This window comes from Cetorhinus maximus, chromosome 14 (assembly GCF_964194155.1).
Source record: "Cetorhinus maximus chromosome 14, sCetMax3.hap1.1, whole genome shotgun sequence".
Classification (NCBI taxonomy): Eukaryota; Metazoa; Chordata; class Chondrichthyes; order Lamniformes; family Cetorhinidae; genus Cetorhinus; species Cetorhinus maximus.
Window position 1 is genome coordinate 89,027,793 of NC_135892.1, and position 16,244 is coordinate 89,044,036.

General features: G+C 40.0%; 1 protein-coding gene across 1 annotated transcript in view; it reads left to right on the top strand.

Moving 5' to 3' along the window:
* Positions 1-16,244, top strand: part of lrpprc (leucine-rich pentatricopeptide repeat containing) — a 153,228-nt gene that overhangs the window by 84,559 nt on the left and 52,425 nt on the right. Inside the window, exons 21-23 of the mRNA XM_078557196.1 lie at positions 13,320-13,450; positions 13,721-13,806; positions 14,923-15,130. Coding sequence (XP_078413322.1) covers positions 13,320-13,450; positions 13,721-13,806; positions 14,923-15,130 — 425 coding nt within the window. The remainder of the gene's footprint in view (positions 1-13,319; positions 13,451-13,720; positions 13,807-14,922; positions 15,131-16,244) is intronic.

The following is a 16,244-nucleotide window of genomic DNA, read 5'->3' on the forward strand; positions in this document are numbered from 1 at the left end:
CTTGGCCTTATACAAATCAGCCCTTATGATCTATGACTCTATGAATGTAGAGGCCTGTGGTTGCCATTGGGTTGCAGGAGCATGACTTTCTATCAAGTCAGTTTGTGTCAATATGAATTTTACAACCACACTACTGATCTTGCATTTTTCAAATATGCTCACACAAATGGGAAGGAACAGGTTATAACAGAGAAGATCGAGGGGGGAAACGGGGTGGTGGAGTAGCTGTACTTATTCAGGATAACGTAATAGCTGTGTCCCTTTTTTCCACTGCCATCAGCAAGACAAAAATGCAATCTATATGGATTAAGATAAAATATAGTCTATTGACCACCTAATAGTGGAAGGGAAGTGGAGGAAGAAATATGCAGACAAATAAGGGTAAATTAGAGTAAAAAACATAGAATAATAATCAAGGGGGATTTCAACTGTTGCAATTTTAATTGGACAGAAGAAGGTAAAAAAAACCAACAAGGGAAGGTTTGCTATTGGATCTAGTAATGGGCAATGAACTAGAGCAGATAAGAGAAGTAAAAGTAGGGGAAGATTTAGGCAATAGTGACCGCGATATAACACACTTTCAGATGATGATAGAGCAAGACAAAAGTGTGACGAAAATGAAGTTAATGGATTGGACTATATACAAGTATATAAAAAGGAAAGTAGCTAAAGTGAGCTTTGGTCCCTTGGGGAATTAAAAATGGGAATCAAGGAAATGACAAAGACTTGAACAAGTATTTTGTATCTTTCTTCATAATAGAAGACACATAAAGCATCCCAAGAATAGAAAATCAGGAGGCAAAAGGGAATGAGGAACCTAAAACAATCACAAGAGAAAAGGTACTGGGAAAACTAATGGGACTAAAGGCTGACAAGTCTCCGGGGCCTGATGGCCTGCATCCTACACTCTTAAAATAGGTGGCTGCAGAGATAGTGGATGCATCAGTTGTAATTTTCTAAAATTCCGTGGATTCTGGAAAGATCCCAACTGACTGGAAAACCACAAATGTAACGCCACTATTAAAGAAAGTTGGAAGACAGAAAGCAGGAAACTATAGACCAGTTAGCCAAACTTGTCAATGGGAAAATGCTCGAATCATTATTAAGGAGGTAGTAGCAGGACATTTAGAAAATCATAACACAATCAGGCAGAGTCAGCATGGTTTTGTGTAAGGGAAATGATGCTTGACAAGTTCATTAAAGTTCTTTAAGACTGTAGTTAGCACTGGATAAAAGGGTACTAGTAGATATAGTGTATTTGGATTTCCAGAAGGCATTTGATAAGTTGCCACATAAAAGTTACTATGTTGGGGGTTGGGGGGGAGGGGTGATATATTAGCATGGATGGAGGATTGGCTAACTAACAGGAAACAGAGCCAGAATAAATGGATAATTTCCAGGCTGGCAAACTGCAATTAGTGAAGTGCCACAGGGGTGAGTTCTGGGGCTTCAACTATTTATGACCTATGTTAATGTATTGGATGAAGGGGCCAAATGTATTGTCACATTTGCTGATGATATGAAGATAGGTAGGAATGGAAGTTGTGAGGAGGATGCAAAGACTTTGCAAAGGGATATAGATTGGTTAAATGAATGGGCAAAAAATAGCCAGATAGATTATAATGTGGGAAAATGTGAGGCTGTCTACTTTGGTGGGAAGAATAGAAAAGCAGAACAGTTAAGTGGAGAGAGACTGCAGAATGTTGCAGTGCTTAGGGATTTATGTGTCTTTGTACATGAATCTCAAAAAGTTAGCATGCAAGCACAGCAGGTAATTTGGAAGGCAAATGGAATGGTTGACTCTTTTATTGCAAGGGGGATGAACTATAAAAGTTGGGAAGTCTTGCTACAACTGTACAGGGCATTGGTGAGACCGTACTTAGAGCACTGTGTACAGTTTTGCACTCCTTACTTAAGGAGCAATATATTTGCAGTGGAAGCGATTCAGTGGAGGCTGATTGCTGGGATGAAAAGGTTGTTTTATGAGGAAAGGTTGAGCCTATATTCATTGGAGTTTAGAAGAATGAGGTGTGATCTTTGTGAAAGCTGTAAGACTCTGAAGGGGCTTGACATGTTAGATGCTGAGTGAATGTTTCCCCACGGGCGAATGTTTCCCCACGGGCGGAGTGGGGGTGGGTGGGTGGCGAAAAGTAGAACTGGCAGGGGGCACAGCTTCAAAATAAGGTATCTCCCATTTAAGAAGAAGATGAGGAGGAATTCCATCTCTGAGAGTCATTAGCGTTTGAAATTCTCTTCCCAAGAGACCATTGGAGGTGAGTCATTACATTATATTAAAGGCTGAGTTAGACAGAATTTTGATTGACAAGAGAGTCGATGGTTATGGGGGGCAGGCAGAAAAGTAGAGTTAATGCCACAATCAGATTTGCCATGATCTTATTCAGTGGTGGAGCAGGTTCGATGGGCTGAATGGCCTACAAATTTTCATGACTGCAGGGAGAAAAGCTGATTCTGAGATGCTGAGAGTAGAATTTGAGAAAATAAAATGGGTCACTATATTGGCAAAATCAATGTAGAACAATAATAGAAAACAGTTTAAAATAGTGTACAGCAGAACGCAGGAAACATGTATACCACAAAAGGCATTAATGAGACACTGTAGATAAATAAAGACATAAGGGAGCAATTGAGGTTAGGAAAGAGGCATGCATTGAGTACATAGACAGCAGAGGAGTGCATGATAAGAGAAAATACGAGAAGATTAGAGGAGAAGTCAAAAAAGCAATAAGGATAGCAAAGAGGAACTATTATCAACAAAAAAAAAGGTAAAATGTTTTGCATCAGTAAAAGGCTGCGATGAAGGACAAGGGCAGCAGGCACATGGGAATTCTACCACCTGGAAGTTCCCCTCCAAGCCACTCACCATCCTGAGTTGGAAATATATCGCAGTTTCTTCACTGTTGCTGGGTCAAAATCCTGGAACTCCCTCCCTAACAGCACTGTAGCTGTACCTATACCACATGGACTGCAGCGGTTCAAGAAGGCAGCTCACCACCACCTTCTCAAGGGCAATTCGAGATGGGCAATAAATGCTGGTCTAGCCAGCGATGTGCTCATCCCACGAATGAATAAAAAGAAAATAGGGCCTTTAAGGGATAGACAGGATAATACCACAGGTAGTGATGCAGAGATGGTGGACGTATTAAATAATTATTTTACTTTGCCAGGGACATGGAACAGGTTCTATGTTTTCATCATAGCCTTAATGGGGCCATTGGCATCATCTTGCTGCTTCCCTGGCTTTCTTCAAGCCTCCCTTAATCCATGTCTCAATGTTATCCAGCCATTGATTTTTCTTCTTTTTTTACCCTTAATTTCTTATTATATTGTTGCCAGAACAAGGCCGTCAGATCTTCATTTCCAAAGTCCACATTTACCTATCTTTCTCTCTAACCGTATGTAGCAACCCTTTTGATTCCTGAACTTCTACTCCTGATCAAACCCGTTCATTTGTCTTTCTGCCCATCCTACTGATTCTGAGCATTGTCTGCCATACCCACATTTCGAAAGCTGTTATCCTCCTCATCTTCTTTGTTCAGAGTCCAACTCTCACATCCATAGAGTGCAACAGTCCACACATGTGACTGTACCAAATGAATAGAAGATAGCGCAGGTAGACATTGAATGATGAGATGAGTAATGAGATAAATGCATTTAAAATTTTAAACAAGGGATGTATTGAATAAATTAACCAATCTCAGAGGATAAAGCCTGTGGACTGGATGGGTTGTATTCACATATTTTAAAAGAATCTAAGGAAGCGATAGCAGAGGTATTACTACTCATGTTTCGCTAAAGAATTATTAAGTATATAATGCCAAAGGACTGGCAGATAGCTAATGTAATTCCTATATTTACAATGGGGGACAGAACATATCCAGAGAATGATAGACCAGTCATCTTAACATCAGTGGTAGGAAAAATAAAGCAATGTCTACTAAAGGAGAAAATAGAAGGATATCTAGAAATGAAGAAATATAATAATGAATGGATTTCAAAAGGGAAAATGTTGTTTGACCAAACATGGAAACTTTTGAGGAGTTAACAGAGAGTAGAAAATGGTAATGCAATTATTTTTAAAAATTATTCTTTCACAGAATGTGGGTGTCGCTGGCTAGGCCAGCATTTATTGCCAATGGCTAATTTCCCTAGAGAAGGTGATGGTGAGCTGCCTTTTGGAACCGCTGCAGTCTGTGTGGTGTAGATAGACCCACAGTGCTGTTAGGGAGTGTGTTCCAGGATTTTGACCCAGTGACATTGAAGGAACAGCAATATAGTTCCAAATCAGAATGATGCGTATCTTGGAGGGTTCCCATGCACCTGCTGACCTTGTCCTACAAGGTGGTAGGGTTTGTGGGTTTGGAAGGTGCTGTCGAAGGAACCTTGGTGAGTTGCTGCAGTTGACTTTGTAGATGTTGCACTCTGCTGCGACTGGCAACTGGTGTTCCAACGAATAAGTGCCGGAACCAGTGCTGTTCACAATTTGCATTAACACTTTGGAATCAAAAATACAATTTCTAAATTTGTGGATGGGGGGGGGGGGGGGGGGGGGCGGTGATGTGATGGTCAGTACTGAGGAGGACTGTAACAAATTACTGGAAGATGTTAATAAACTTGAAGAATGGCCAAATATTTGGCATGTATAAGTTCAACACAGATAAATGCAAGCTTATACATTTTGGTAGGAAGAATAGGGAGGTCACTTATTACCTGGAAGGTGCAATTTAGGTGGGGTAGAGGAACAAGGATATCTCGGAGTACAATTACATCAATCACTAAAAGTTGCACTGCAGGTTAGCAAGGCCATAAAAAAGCAAACCAAGCACTAGGCTCTGTTGCAAGAGGGATAGAATTGCAAAGTAGGGAAGTTATGCTAAAAGTGTATTGAACCTTGGTCAGTACTGCATGCAAGTTGCCATATTATGAAAAGGACATAAAGGCACTGGAAAGAATGAAAAGAGGATTTACAATGGTGATACCAGAAATGCATGTGTATACATATCAGGAAAAGACTGACAGGCAGTGTCTCTTCTCTCATGATAAAAGGTTGACGGGTGACCTAATAGAGGTCTTTAAAATTATGAAAGGTTTTGATCAAGTGGATACTGTTATGATCCTAGACCAAACCCCAAGTTTTTTCTAATATCCTATAATGTTTTGTTTAAAGTAGACAAAAGTCTGAGATTCAAGACACTGGCTAAGTGAATAAAGCCACGAGTTTCCACGGGTTTTGAACAAACAAAAATAAACTTTACTATACAAGGTCAAAGAGCTAAAACAATTTACAATATCTATCTTAAACGTTCAGGGTTAATATGATGTACATGTGAATTAACAGGCAAACTGTGGCCAAACACACCACACTATACAATAAATAGCAAATGCAAATAAGACAATCCCATAGATTTCTCAGCAACCCACCCAGATGTCTGAGTCAGTCAATCTTGTTGAAGTGATGGATCCTAGACTTCAGATAAGTTAGGAATTTTGGCCCAGCCTGCCTGACACACCCAGGGGCTTGGTGGGGGTGGGTGTTGGGTTTTAGAGGCTGGAGGGGGGCGGGGAATACAATCTGGGGTGGGGGAGGAAACAAAGGGCTGCCCCCGATGAACACGGGGGACCCGCCCTAAAAGGAGATGCCCCCTTTCTGCCTGACACCCCCCCCCCCAGCGCAGTGAAATCTGCCTTGTCTCTGTCTTCCCCTGCTGCACGTATTATAGTGGTGAAGGTGGAATGAGGCCCATAAGTGGCCATTAATTGGCCACAAGGGCTTCAAAAGGCCTAAGCGGAGTGGGCTGCCTGATGCACTTCGCGTCCACCATAATATGGCAGAGGGGTTGGGTGTGGGTGGGAAGCCAGCAAGCAAGCCACCTGTTTTATTTAACAAGCCCCTTGCCTTCAAATACTTTGGCAATGGGCCTTAATATTCACCCCATTGTTTCCTCTTGTGTGGAAGAGCGTAACTAGAAGCCATCAGTATAAGATAGTCCCAAAGAAATTCAGAAGAAACTTCTTCACCCAAAGAGTGGTAAGAATATGGAACTCGCTGCCACTGGGAGTGTTTGAAGTGAATCTTATAAATATGAGTGAGAAGGGAATAGATGGTTACAAAGGTAGATTTAAATGAGAGAAGACTGGCAGAGGTTGAAGTGAAGGATTAACACACTGGGCATGGACTAACTGAGCAGATTGGCCTGTTTTGTGCCAAATATCCTTTGCAAGCAGCATCTTTGTTACATTTAAGTGTTACCTAAGTGACTTGAGTTAGGGATAATGGCTTCTCGTACAGTTAAGGGATGCTTGTAGTATAAACACAGATCTTCCTGGTACAAGTAACCCAGAGGCTTTATGGCTTTAATTAGTTTATGGCCTTTAGTGAGGAATATTTTATGACCAATATTATGTGGGAAATTCTATGATCAAAAATGTAGGCAATCACAGAATCTTAATGGCACAGTCGGAGGCCATTCAGCCCATCATGTCTACACAGGCTCTCCAATGAGCATTATGACCTAGTGCCATTGCCCTGCCTTTTCCCTGTACCCCTGCACCTTGTTTGTATTCAAATAATCATCTAATGCCCTCTTGAATGCCTTGATTGAACCTGCCTCCGTCACACTTCTAGGCAGTGCATTCCAGACCCAAACCACCCATCGTGTGAAAAAGTTTTTTCTCACATCACATTTGCTTCTTTTACCACCTGTCTGTCCACTCCACCAACTTGTCTATGACCTCTTGAAGTTCCACACCATCCTCCTCGCAGTTCATAACTCTCCCAAGCTTCGTAATCTCCGCAAACTTTGAAATTGTCCCCTGCACACCAAGATCTAGATCATTAATATATATCACGAAAAGCAAGGGTCCCAATACCAACCCCTGGGGAACTCCACTACAAACCTTCCTCCAGCCTGAAAAACATCCATTGACCATTACTCTCTGCTTTCTATTTTTCAGCCAGTTTTGTTGCTACTGCCCCTTTTATAAGTCAGTTGTGTGGCACTGTGTCAAGTGCCTTTTCAAAGTTCATGTGCACCACATCAACAGCATTACCCTCATCGACTTTTTCCGTTACCTCTTCAATGGTTTGAACTGGATGATAACTTGTTAGTTAAAACCCATTTCCCAACTCAAAAGCTGATGTTGATATTGTATGGTCAACTTTCAAGCTAACGGTCCATTTTAGGGCATTTCCCCTGCAAAACTCAAATACGCCACATAATAATTTAAGGGTACATTTCCTACATGAGTATACTGAGTATACAACAATGTTGATAGGCCATCCATCAACAAACAAATACATTTTTTTACATTCTGATCTGCAGAATACAATTTCTGGTCTAGCCAGAAGGATAACATAAAATGCTGGAAGTGCATGATAGGTTGTGAAACATCTGAAAAAGGGGTACAATTTAGGGTGTATGTGTGACTTTTGATCAAAAGTAATAGTATGAAAGTTTGACATTTTTAATTATCACAGACCTGGCTTAATCTCCAACCTTTATCTGGTTTGAAATGGAGAACTAGGCAAGTTTGTGAACTAGCTATATCTATTACTTGCTGCCTGAAAAACCAGTGCAGGTTGCAGGTGGGAGCACACATCTGCGAACTACTCAGTCTGGCCAAAAATAAACTAGTGGCTCTGGGAAGGTAACCTTGATTGTTAAATTTGAAATTTAAAAAAAGGCTTATTTGAGAGTTTGTTGACATAAATGTAGCATTTGTTGACACCAAGTCCAAGTGTGCAATTTGTACAAAACTACCAAGCCCAAGTATGCAATTCGTACAAAAGTTTAGAAAGTGCCTGGTTCCCAAGGGGTTATCATCCCAACACTATTGGTCAGAGGAAAAGTATTCCACATTCTCCTAAAAGTAAGACAAATTAAAAACATGCAAGGTCTGTCAAAGTTTTATTCTATTTTATAGTAAAAGATAGGTGAAATACCCATTGAAAAATACATCCGTCTCAGATTTATGTCCTCCCTGATTTATCAGTTCATGATGTCTTGTCTGAATTCTATCCTCACATTCCTCATCTCATTTTGTGAAGCTCTTTACTTATTTGCCTAATTTGTTGATTGGAATTTGTAGTCCCCAGCAACTGTTGTTTTGTGATACTAGAGCATGGGGAAGGGGGTTCAAAGGGGATGTTGGCCTTCCTGTCGCAAAACTTGGAAACCTGACTTGCAACTGACTTCGACCCAAAAAGGAAAAAAACTTTGAGAATAGAATGTGTGTTACACATTTCTGGGAATGCTAAACAATAGCCCATCTGATGATTTTACAAGTTACTCACGCTATGCTCCCCCATTTGTGTTTTTAACAACATTATTGTGCATTAAAAGATTGAAATACAGTCAAAACCATTTATTGAAGTACCCAGTAAAGATGTGTCACAATAAGCTGTTTGGAAGGTACATGGAATAAAAGGGGCTATAGTAAAGCACATGTTAAAGTCTTTTTTCCCCCCCCAACCAGGTGCATCTGTCCGCATTTAATTGGAAGCAGTAATGTTTATGAAAGAACGAACTGCAGTGAAACTTATGATTTTTAAATAGAACCTAATTGCATTTTGTCAGTGTATCCATTGTGGGGATGTCTTAAAATAGGTTTGTTCTCAGAATCAGAGAATTGTTACAGTGTAGAAAGAGGCCATTCAGCCCATAGTGTCTGCACAGGCTCTCTTAGCATTTTAACTTAGTGCCAATCTCCTGCCTTTTCCCCATAACCCTGCACAGTGCTTCTATTTAAATAACAATCCAATGCCCTCTTGAGTGCCTCAATTGAACCTGCCTCCGCCACACTTCCAGGCAGTGCATTCCAAACCCTAACTACTCACTGTGTGAAAAAGTGTTTTCTCACCTCGCATTTGCTTCTTTTGCAAAAACTTTAAAACTGTGCCCCCTGGTTCTCGATCCGTTTACAAAAGGGAACAGTTTCTCCCTATCTACTCTGCCCATGCTGCTCATGATTTTGAAAACTTCTATCAAGTCTCCACTTAGCCTTCTCCTCCCCAAGGAAAGCAGTCTCAATTTCTCCAATCTTCCCTCATAACTGAAGTGTCTCATCCCTGGAACCATTCTCGTAAACCTCTTCTGCACTCTCTCCAATGCATTCACATCCTTCCTGTAGTGTGGTGCCCAGAACTGTACACAATACTCCAGCTGAAGTCTAACCAGTGTCTTATATAAGTTCATCAAAACCTCCTATGCCCCTATTAATGAAGCCTTTAGAAACTACTCTTTTTCTACCTGTCCTGCCACCTTTCTCCATAGTTATAGTTGCCATAAAACACTGAGTCTACAGCATTTTAGCTCAAAAATAATCTGATTTTTGTGGTCACTGACCTTGAAGAAAGCTGCCCAAAAGAAAGAGCAATCTCTTGCGGAGTGGAGTTCCCTTTTCTTGATGTCAAATTCAGCCCAGCGCCAAGTAAAAGTGCCTAGCAACACTCATGTCATCAAGCAAGGTAAGCAGCCAATTGCATGGAAATATCCTCACAGGCAGTAAACCAGCAAGTAAAGTGCACTGAATATTTCACTTGCAACTAAAATTTTAGAGAATGAAATAAATGATTGGGCCACTCGTGGTATTAAAGTAGAAGCAGAAAAAAATACAATAAACTTTTTTTAAAAATTAAAATGTGATAATAGATAATAAAAAGATTTGACATTCCACAGTTTTAAACTTTGTTTCCAGGGCTTGTGGTCTGTTCAGCAGTAATTATGAATTTGGTACCCTATTCACACCACACAAGTGCAAAGCAATGACCAGCTCAAACAAGAGGGAATCGAACCATCTTCCCATGACATTCAATGCCATCACCATCGCTGAATCCTCCACTATCACCATCTTGGAGGTTACCATTGACCAGGAACTGAACTGGACTAGCCAGCCATATGAATACTGTAGTTACAATGCAGGTCAGAGGCTAAGAGTAACTTGCCTCCTGACTCTCCAAAGTCTGTCCACCGTTTATATACAAAGCATAAATCAGGAACATGATGAAATGTTCTCCACTTGCCCGGATGAGTGTAGTTCCAACAACACTCAAGCTTGGCACCATCCAGGACAAAGCAGCCCTTTTGACTCACCCCATCCACCACCTCAAACATTCACTCCCTCCACCACTGGCGCACAGTAGCAGTGATGTGTACCATCTACAAGGTGCACTGCAGCAACTCACCAATGCTCCTTCAACAGCACCTTCCAAACCGCAACCTCTGCCACCTAGAAGACAAGGTCAGCAGATGGATGGAAATGCCACCACCTACAAGTTCCCTACCTAGCCACACACCTTCCTGACTAGGAACTGTAAAGCCGTCACTTCACTGTCGCTGGATCAAAATCCTGAAACTCCCTTCCTAATAGCACTGAGTGTACCAACACCACATGGACTGTGGTGGTTCAAGAAGATGGCTCAGCACCACCTCCTCAAGCGATTAGAGATGAGTAATAAATGCTGGCCTTGCCAATGACACCCACATCCCATCAATTATTTTTTTTTAAAAGCACCTCATTCAACAAGGGTGTAACTTTTTCGAGGGTTTTATAGCAAGAAGCTACGATTGTTTTCATTGGAGAAAAGGAGACTGAGGCGTACAAGGTTATGAAGGATAAGCTGTTCCCTGTAGTTGATGATACAAGGACTAGAGAACTCAGGTTTAAGGCTTTCGGCAAGAGATGCAGGGGCAGAGAGGATAACTTTTTTACAAAGCGAGTGGTAATGATCTGGAACTTGCTGCCTATAAGGGTGATGGAAGGAGAGACGATCAATGATTTCAAATAGATATTGAATAGGCTGTTGAGGGAAATAAACTTGCAGGGTTATTGATATAGAATGGAGGATAAGGACTGACTGGATTGCTCTACAGCCGGCATGGACTCAGTGAGCTGAATGGTTGCCTCCTGTGCCATAATGACTGAGCAGTTCTCGCCAGTTCATTGATTGCTATTTGATTACAGTCTGGGGGTACTTCAGCAGTACACTCTATAGGGAAACATAGCATCACTGAGAGCGACTTTGAGATTTCTGCATTTGGGTGAGCATATGCGCACTTCAGAGGTTGCAGTCAGTTTCAGAAGAGTAATTGGTGGCAAACGCTAACATTTTCATCGCCATTGCCACTGCAAAATATTGGCCAATATTTAATCTCAGATTTTTTCCTTTGTTCTTTCATGGGACGTGGGTGTTGCTGACAAAGCCAGCATTTGTTGCTCATTCCTAATTGCCCTTGAACTGAACATTTTGGAGAACATTTAAGAGTCAATCATTACTGTGGGCCTGGAGTCACATTTAGGCCAGACCGGGTAGGGGCAGCAGATTTCCTTCCCTGCAGGACATGAATGAACCAGATGGCAATTTATGACAATTGATAGTTTCGTGGACCATTACAGAGACTAGCTTTATATTCCAGATTTATAAATTGAATTCAAATTCCACCAGTTGGCCTGGTGGGATTTGAACCCACGTCCCTAGAGCATTAGCCTGGGCCTCTGGATTACTAATCCAGTGACATTGCCACAATGTTGCCATCTCCCCCTAATTGGTTTATTAGCTAGAATTGCCTGCAAACTGTCCATGTCTTAGTCATAAACCATGAGTGGGCTGCAATGTCGTTCTCCACACAATTTCTCCTTCATAGAGTGAATTATGAAGAAAAATGCTATGTTAAGTTTATGAATTTTACAGTGCGGCATTTTATAATTTGCAACAACTCAGAGCATGTTTTCTGCAATGAGTAATCTGTTAATGTAAGTGGTGTCATTTTTTTTAAAATCGTAAATATGTCTCATCCCCCATTTACAAGTGTGCACTAAATCTTGAGAGGAGCTCCCTTTTTAAAAGACATTGACCTAGAAGCACAATATCCATGTATTGCTTCCTTTTTCATTTTTGTTTAATTTCTCAGTTTTCCAAAGGTGTTGACACCTTGGTGGGATACTATTCCAGAGGAATTAAGTTCCCTCTTGATGCAGTGAACGTTTTTCATGTGAGAACTTTGTGGATTTTGGCAGGGTGTTCAAAAAGGGTAGTGGGGCGGTGTTGCCAGGGGTAACATTACAGCTAAATCTAATTTAGTCCCGCTCTACACAACTTTCCTACAGAGATCATTAAATGACGGTCAGGAGCAAGGAACATTGAGTAGGTTCCTTCCCACCCCCAAACCCAGTGATAATGAAGTGAATTGTAGTTCCCCTACTGTGGCTTAATGCTGAATTAATTGATTTCAGCCAGAGTGCTGAACTGCTTACTTTAGACTCAGCAGGTCTGACTGCATCTGCGGAGAGGAACACAGTTAACGTTTCGAGTCCGTATGACTCTTCAACAGAACTAAGTAAAATTAGAAGAGATTTTTACTTAGTTCTGTTGAAGAGTCATACGGACTTGAAACGTTAACTGTGTTCCTCTCTGCAGATGCTGCCAGACCTGCTGAGTTTTTCCAGGTATTTTTATTTTTGTTTTGGATTTCCAGTATCTGCAGTTTTTTGCTTTTTGCTTACTTTAGACAATTGTTTCGTTAACACTGATGAGCAGGTATAACTCTAGTGATGCTTTGATCTTTGCCATACCCTTCTGAGGTATTCTCATCTCCTTTTCTTTCTGGCCTCATGACCCAAGTTACCCCACCTAGCAGGTGGACAATCTGCCACTGATTTCTTGGAATTGAGTGACTCTATTCACTCACTTTATTTTTATCCCCTCATTTCTCCCTGTGATACGTGCTGGCTTTTGGTGGCTAACTCCCTACAAATGCACTACTAAGATTACTATGAACACCCACCCACATTTTTTGTTACTGGTCAAAATGTTCCTGTGTACATTTGAGATCATATAACTGGCTAAGTGCAACTTCGCAGAAATTGAGACCTGGCGAGAAGTTAGTAAAAATGATGTACATTGCATGTTAATCTATTTTTGTGTTGTATTTAAACTGAAGGGGGAGAAAACAATTTTTTTAGGAAATACAATATTCTATTGATTACAATTAAAATCATTATTTAATCTTAGCAAAAGTACATTAAAAGTATATTTATGTATGAAATTACCCAACATTTGTTCCAATGATTAAGCATTTGACATTTTCTGGGCACTCCATTTCTTTTTTAAAATGATCTTTCATTTGTTTCGCCAGCCACATTTTGATTTTAAAGACGTGGTGTGAACCCACCTGTATAATAATTAAAGGTGTTGAAAAGTAACTGAAACTGCAACAAAGGCTGTCGAGGTTCCATAAATCTTAAATTTATACTATGCAGCCAGTACCATCTTCAGAAGAACTGTATTTTCATTCTCTTTTTAGAATATGCAAAAAGCCCTTGAAGTGAAAGCTCAGTATGAATCGGACATGGCTATCGGTGGCTACGCTGCACTAATAAATCTTTGCTGTCGGCACGATAATGCAGAAGAGGCATTGAACCTGAAACAAGAAGTGTAAGTACACTAGTGCAGAAATATGTCAGGATAATTTATGCTGATATAAGGACCTTTCTGAATTAAACAGGTAGAAATCTTTAGATTCCCTTCATAAAATCTTAATCAGAGCCTGGACCATAGATAAATTAAAAGTGAGAGTTGCTACACATTGATTTTTATATAGCATGAAGTTGAGTGTTGCATTACTGCAACATTTTGAAGTATCAACAAAACTCTCCTCAATTGTGAAAAACTAACCTATTTTTCCTCCTTGTTCTGAAATTTAAGGGAACGTAAAGATTCCTCTGTTACCCTTGACACAAATAAGTACTTGGCACTTGTGAGGGTCCTAGCCAAGCATGGTAAATTAGAAGGTAAGCTGACTGCTCCTGTAAAATAATAATTATTTTTTTTAAATCACAATTAAGCATTTACAATAAAGCAAATGGGAATTTGACTTAATTTTGATGGCCAATACCATGCCTTCAAAGGTTATGTTAGTATGGTGTATGATCATTTCATGTGAATTTATATAAAAATATTGGACAGCACAGGCCATTACAGTAGTTATAATGGTTTGGCAAGCTTGTCATTTATATTTTGCACAGCTCAGTGCATTTGCTTTATTTTTTTGCAGCTCTTTTTATTAATATAGCCATTCGATGTTTGAGGAACATGACTTGTGGCATAGATTGCCTACTGTGCCTACACTAATGGTTTTTATTTTTGTTTTAGTATGGTAATGCATAATAACTTGAATACAAAGTTGCGCGACATTTACAAAACAGTTTTAACATGCTATTTGGAAATAAATGTTCAGTTCAATTTCAGAATTATATTTGGAACTTATTAAAACATTTTGAAATAATTCACTTGGTTGGATTAGTTGCTAAAAGCCACAATGCTTGCTTTTGTTGAAATATGAGAATAGACTAGATCTATTCCATAAGGAGAACTAATTTGTTCAGATTATCAAACCTTATTTTTTTAATGTAGACTGTTAGAAAGCTTTCCCTCGCTAAGACTGGATAATTAGTATCGGCTCTGCAAACAGGCTGTATCGGTATCAAGCCATTAGTCTAGATGTAAATACAGTGTAAACACATCTTAATTATCTGGCCTCGTGACAAACCATCTGCTAGAGAAACAATAGTGTGATTTAGCAGATGTTATCATTGAAGGATAAAAGCATCCATTTAGTGAGATTGTGCAGCTACAGGGCAGGCTGTGCAGGGTTATATAGTGCAGAGTGGGCACACAGATACTGCCTATAATTTGTAGTCACAGTAGCAGAGAAATGATAAAATCATGCCATTGTGGTATATAATTGTAGTCTCGCATAGATATACAAGTAGTAATTAACTTGAAATCTGCATTATACTCCAGAATTTGCATTCTTGCTTAGTTAAAATGCCATTTTTTTAAAAAAAAGGCGTTTGTTTTTCTCTTGAATAAATTTTAGCTGGGAACCTTTTGTGTTTTGCGTTTAGAAGCTATTCTAATCCTAAAGGAGATGAAAGAGAAAGAGGTTGTTCAAAGAGACACAACGATCGCTTCGTTCTTCCATATCCTGAATGCTGTAGCCATGAAGGGAGAAGCAGATACAGTGCAACAGCTACATGAATCTATTGTGAATTTGGGGTTGGCCAAGCCTACTGCTAACCTGTGTTCACCGCTGATTGGAGTCCATCTTGATCAGTAAGTTGAAAAGACAAAAATCAACATTTCCCAGGAGCAACAAACTAAATGTCCTGCTGAACAAATGACTCTCCCCTGTTGTAATGTAGTGCTTGCTTATTTTACAAAATATTCACAATTTTCAGGAAAAGCTTAATTGGCTTTGCGGATTAACATGTATTTTTCAAAGTTATTAGCTAAGCTTCGAGTTTGAAACATCTGGTAAATAATTTATGTCTTAAAATTTAATAGATATTTCAGAAAACATTTTGACACAAGTTGCACAATTTAGATGACAATTAGAAGGTTTGAAAAAATGTTATGTAGAAATAAGAGAGAGCAATAGCTAGGCTATGAGTTTTATTTTCAAAATGTAGAGCTTTATGGGATAGGATAGGGAATTATTTCAATGTTATGGTTCACCCAATTCAGGTGTAACCTCAAAGTCTAGGTCTCCTGTATTTTTTTGCTAATTAACAAATCTTATTTAAATGCCCCCCTGCAATTGTGGTCAAAAATAATTAATTTTATGGTATTGGAACTTGCACTCAATTGTTTCTTAATTTTTAAATCTGAGCTGTGTAATCAGTCATAACACTGTAAATCAAAGCTATCTGGTCACCTTACTCTTCCATTCCAATGGCATTATCTCTTCCCCTCTGCCACCTCATTTAACCCATCCCACTGCATCTGTGCTGCACGCATTCTTGTCTTGGATGAGCTGTAAAGTCCTTTAGCTAAATATTTGGAAGACCAAAGCCATTGCTTTCAGCCAAAACTTAAACTGTGTGCCTTCGCTACTAACTTCATCTCTGCCACCACCCACCCACCCCACCCCACCCTCACCTCCCCCAACTGCCTTGGGGTGAACCAGACTGTTCACAACCTTAACGTCTTGTTTAGCCCTGAGCTGAGTATGTAGTCTCCATCAGACAGGTGCCAATTTCTTCTGTTTGTGTTCTATCCCAAACCAACTCAGCCTTTGCCCCAATGCCTCATAATTAAAACACAGGGGGGACAATTTTAATCTATATTTATCTAAAATTCTCCAACCCAACAGTATTTCCCCACCCCCACTAGGGCTATCTGTACCTTGCTTGTCTTGCTTTCTACCCTTAATTAGCACATTCCTTTA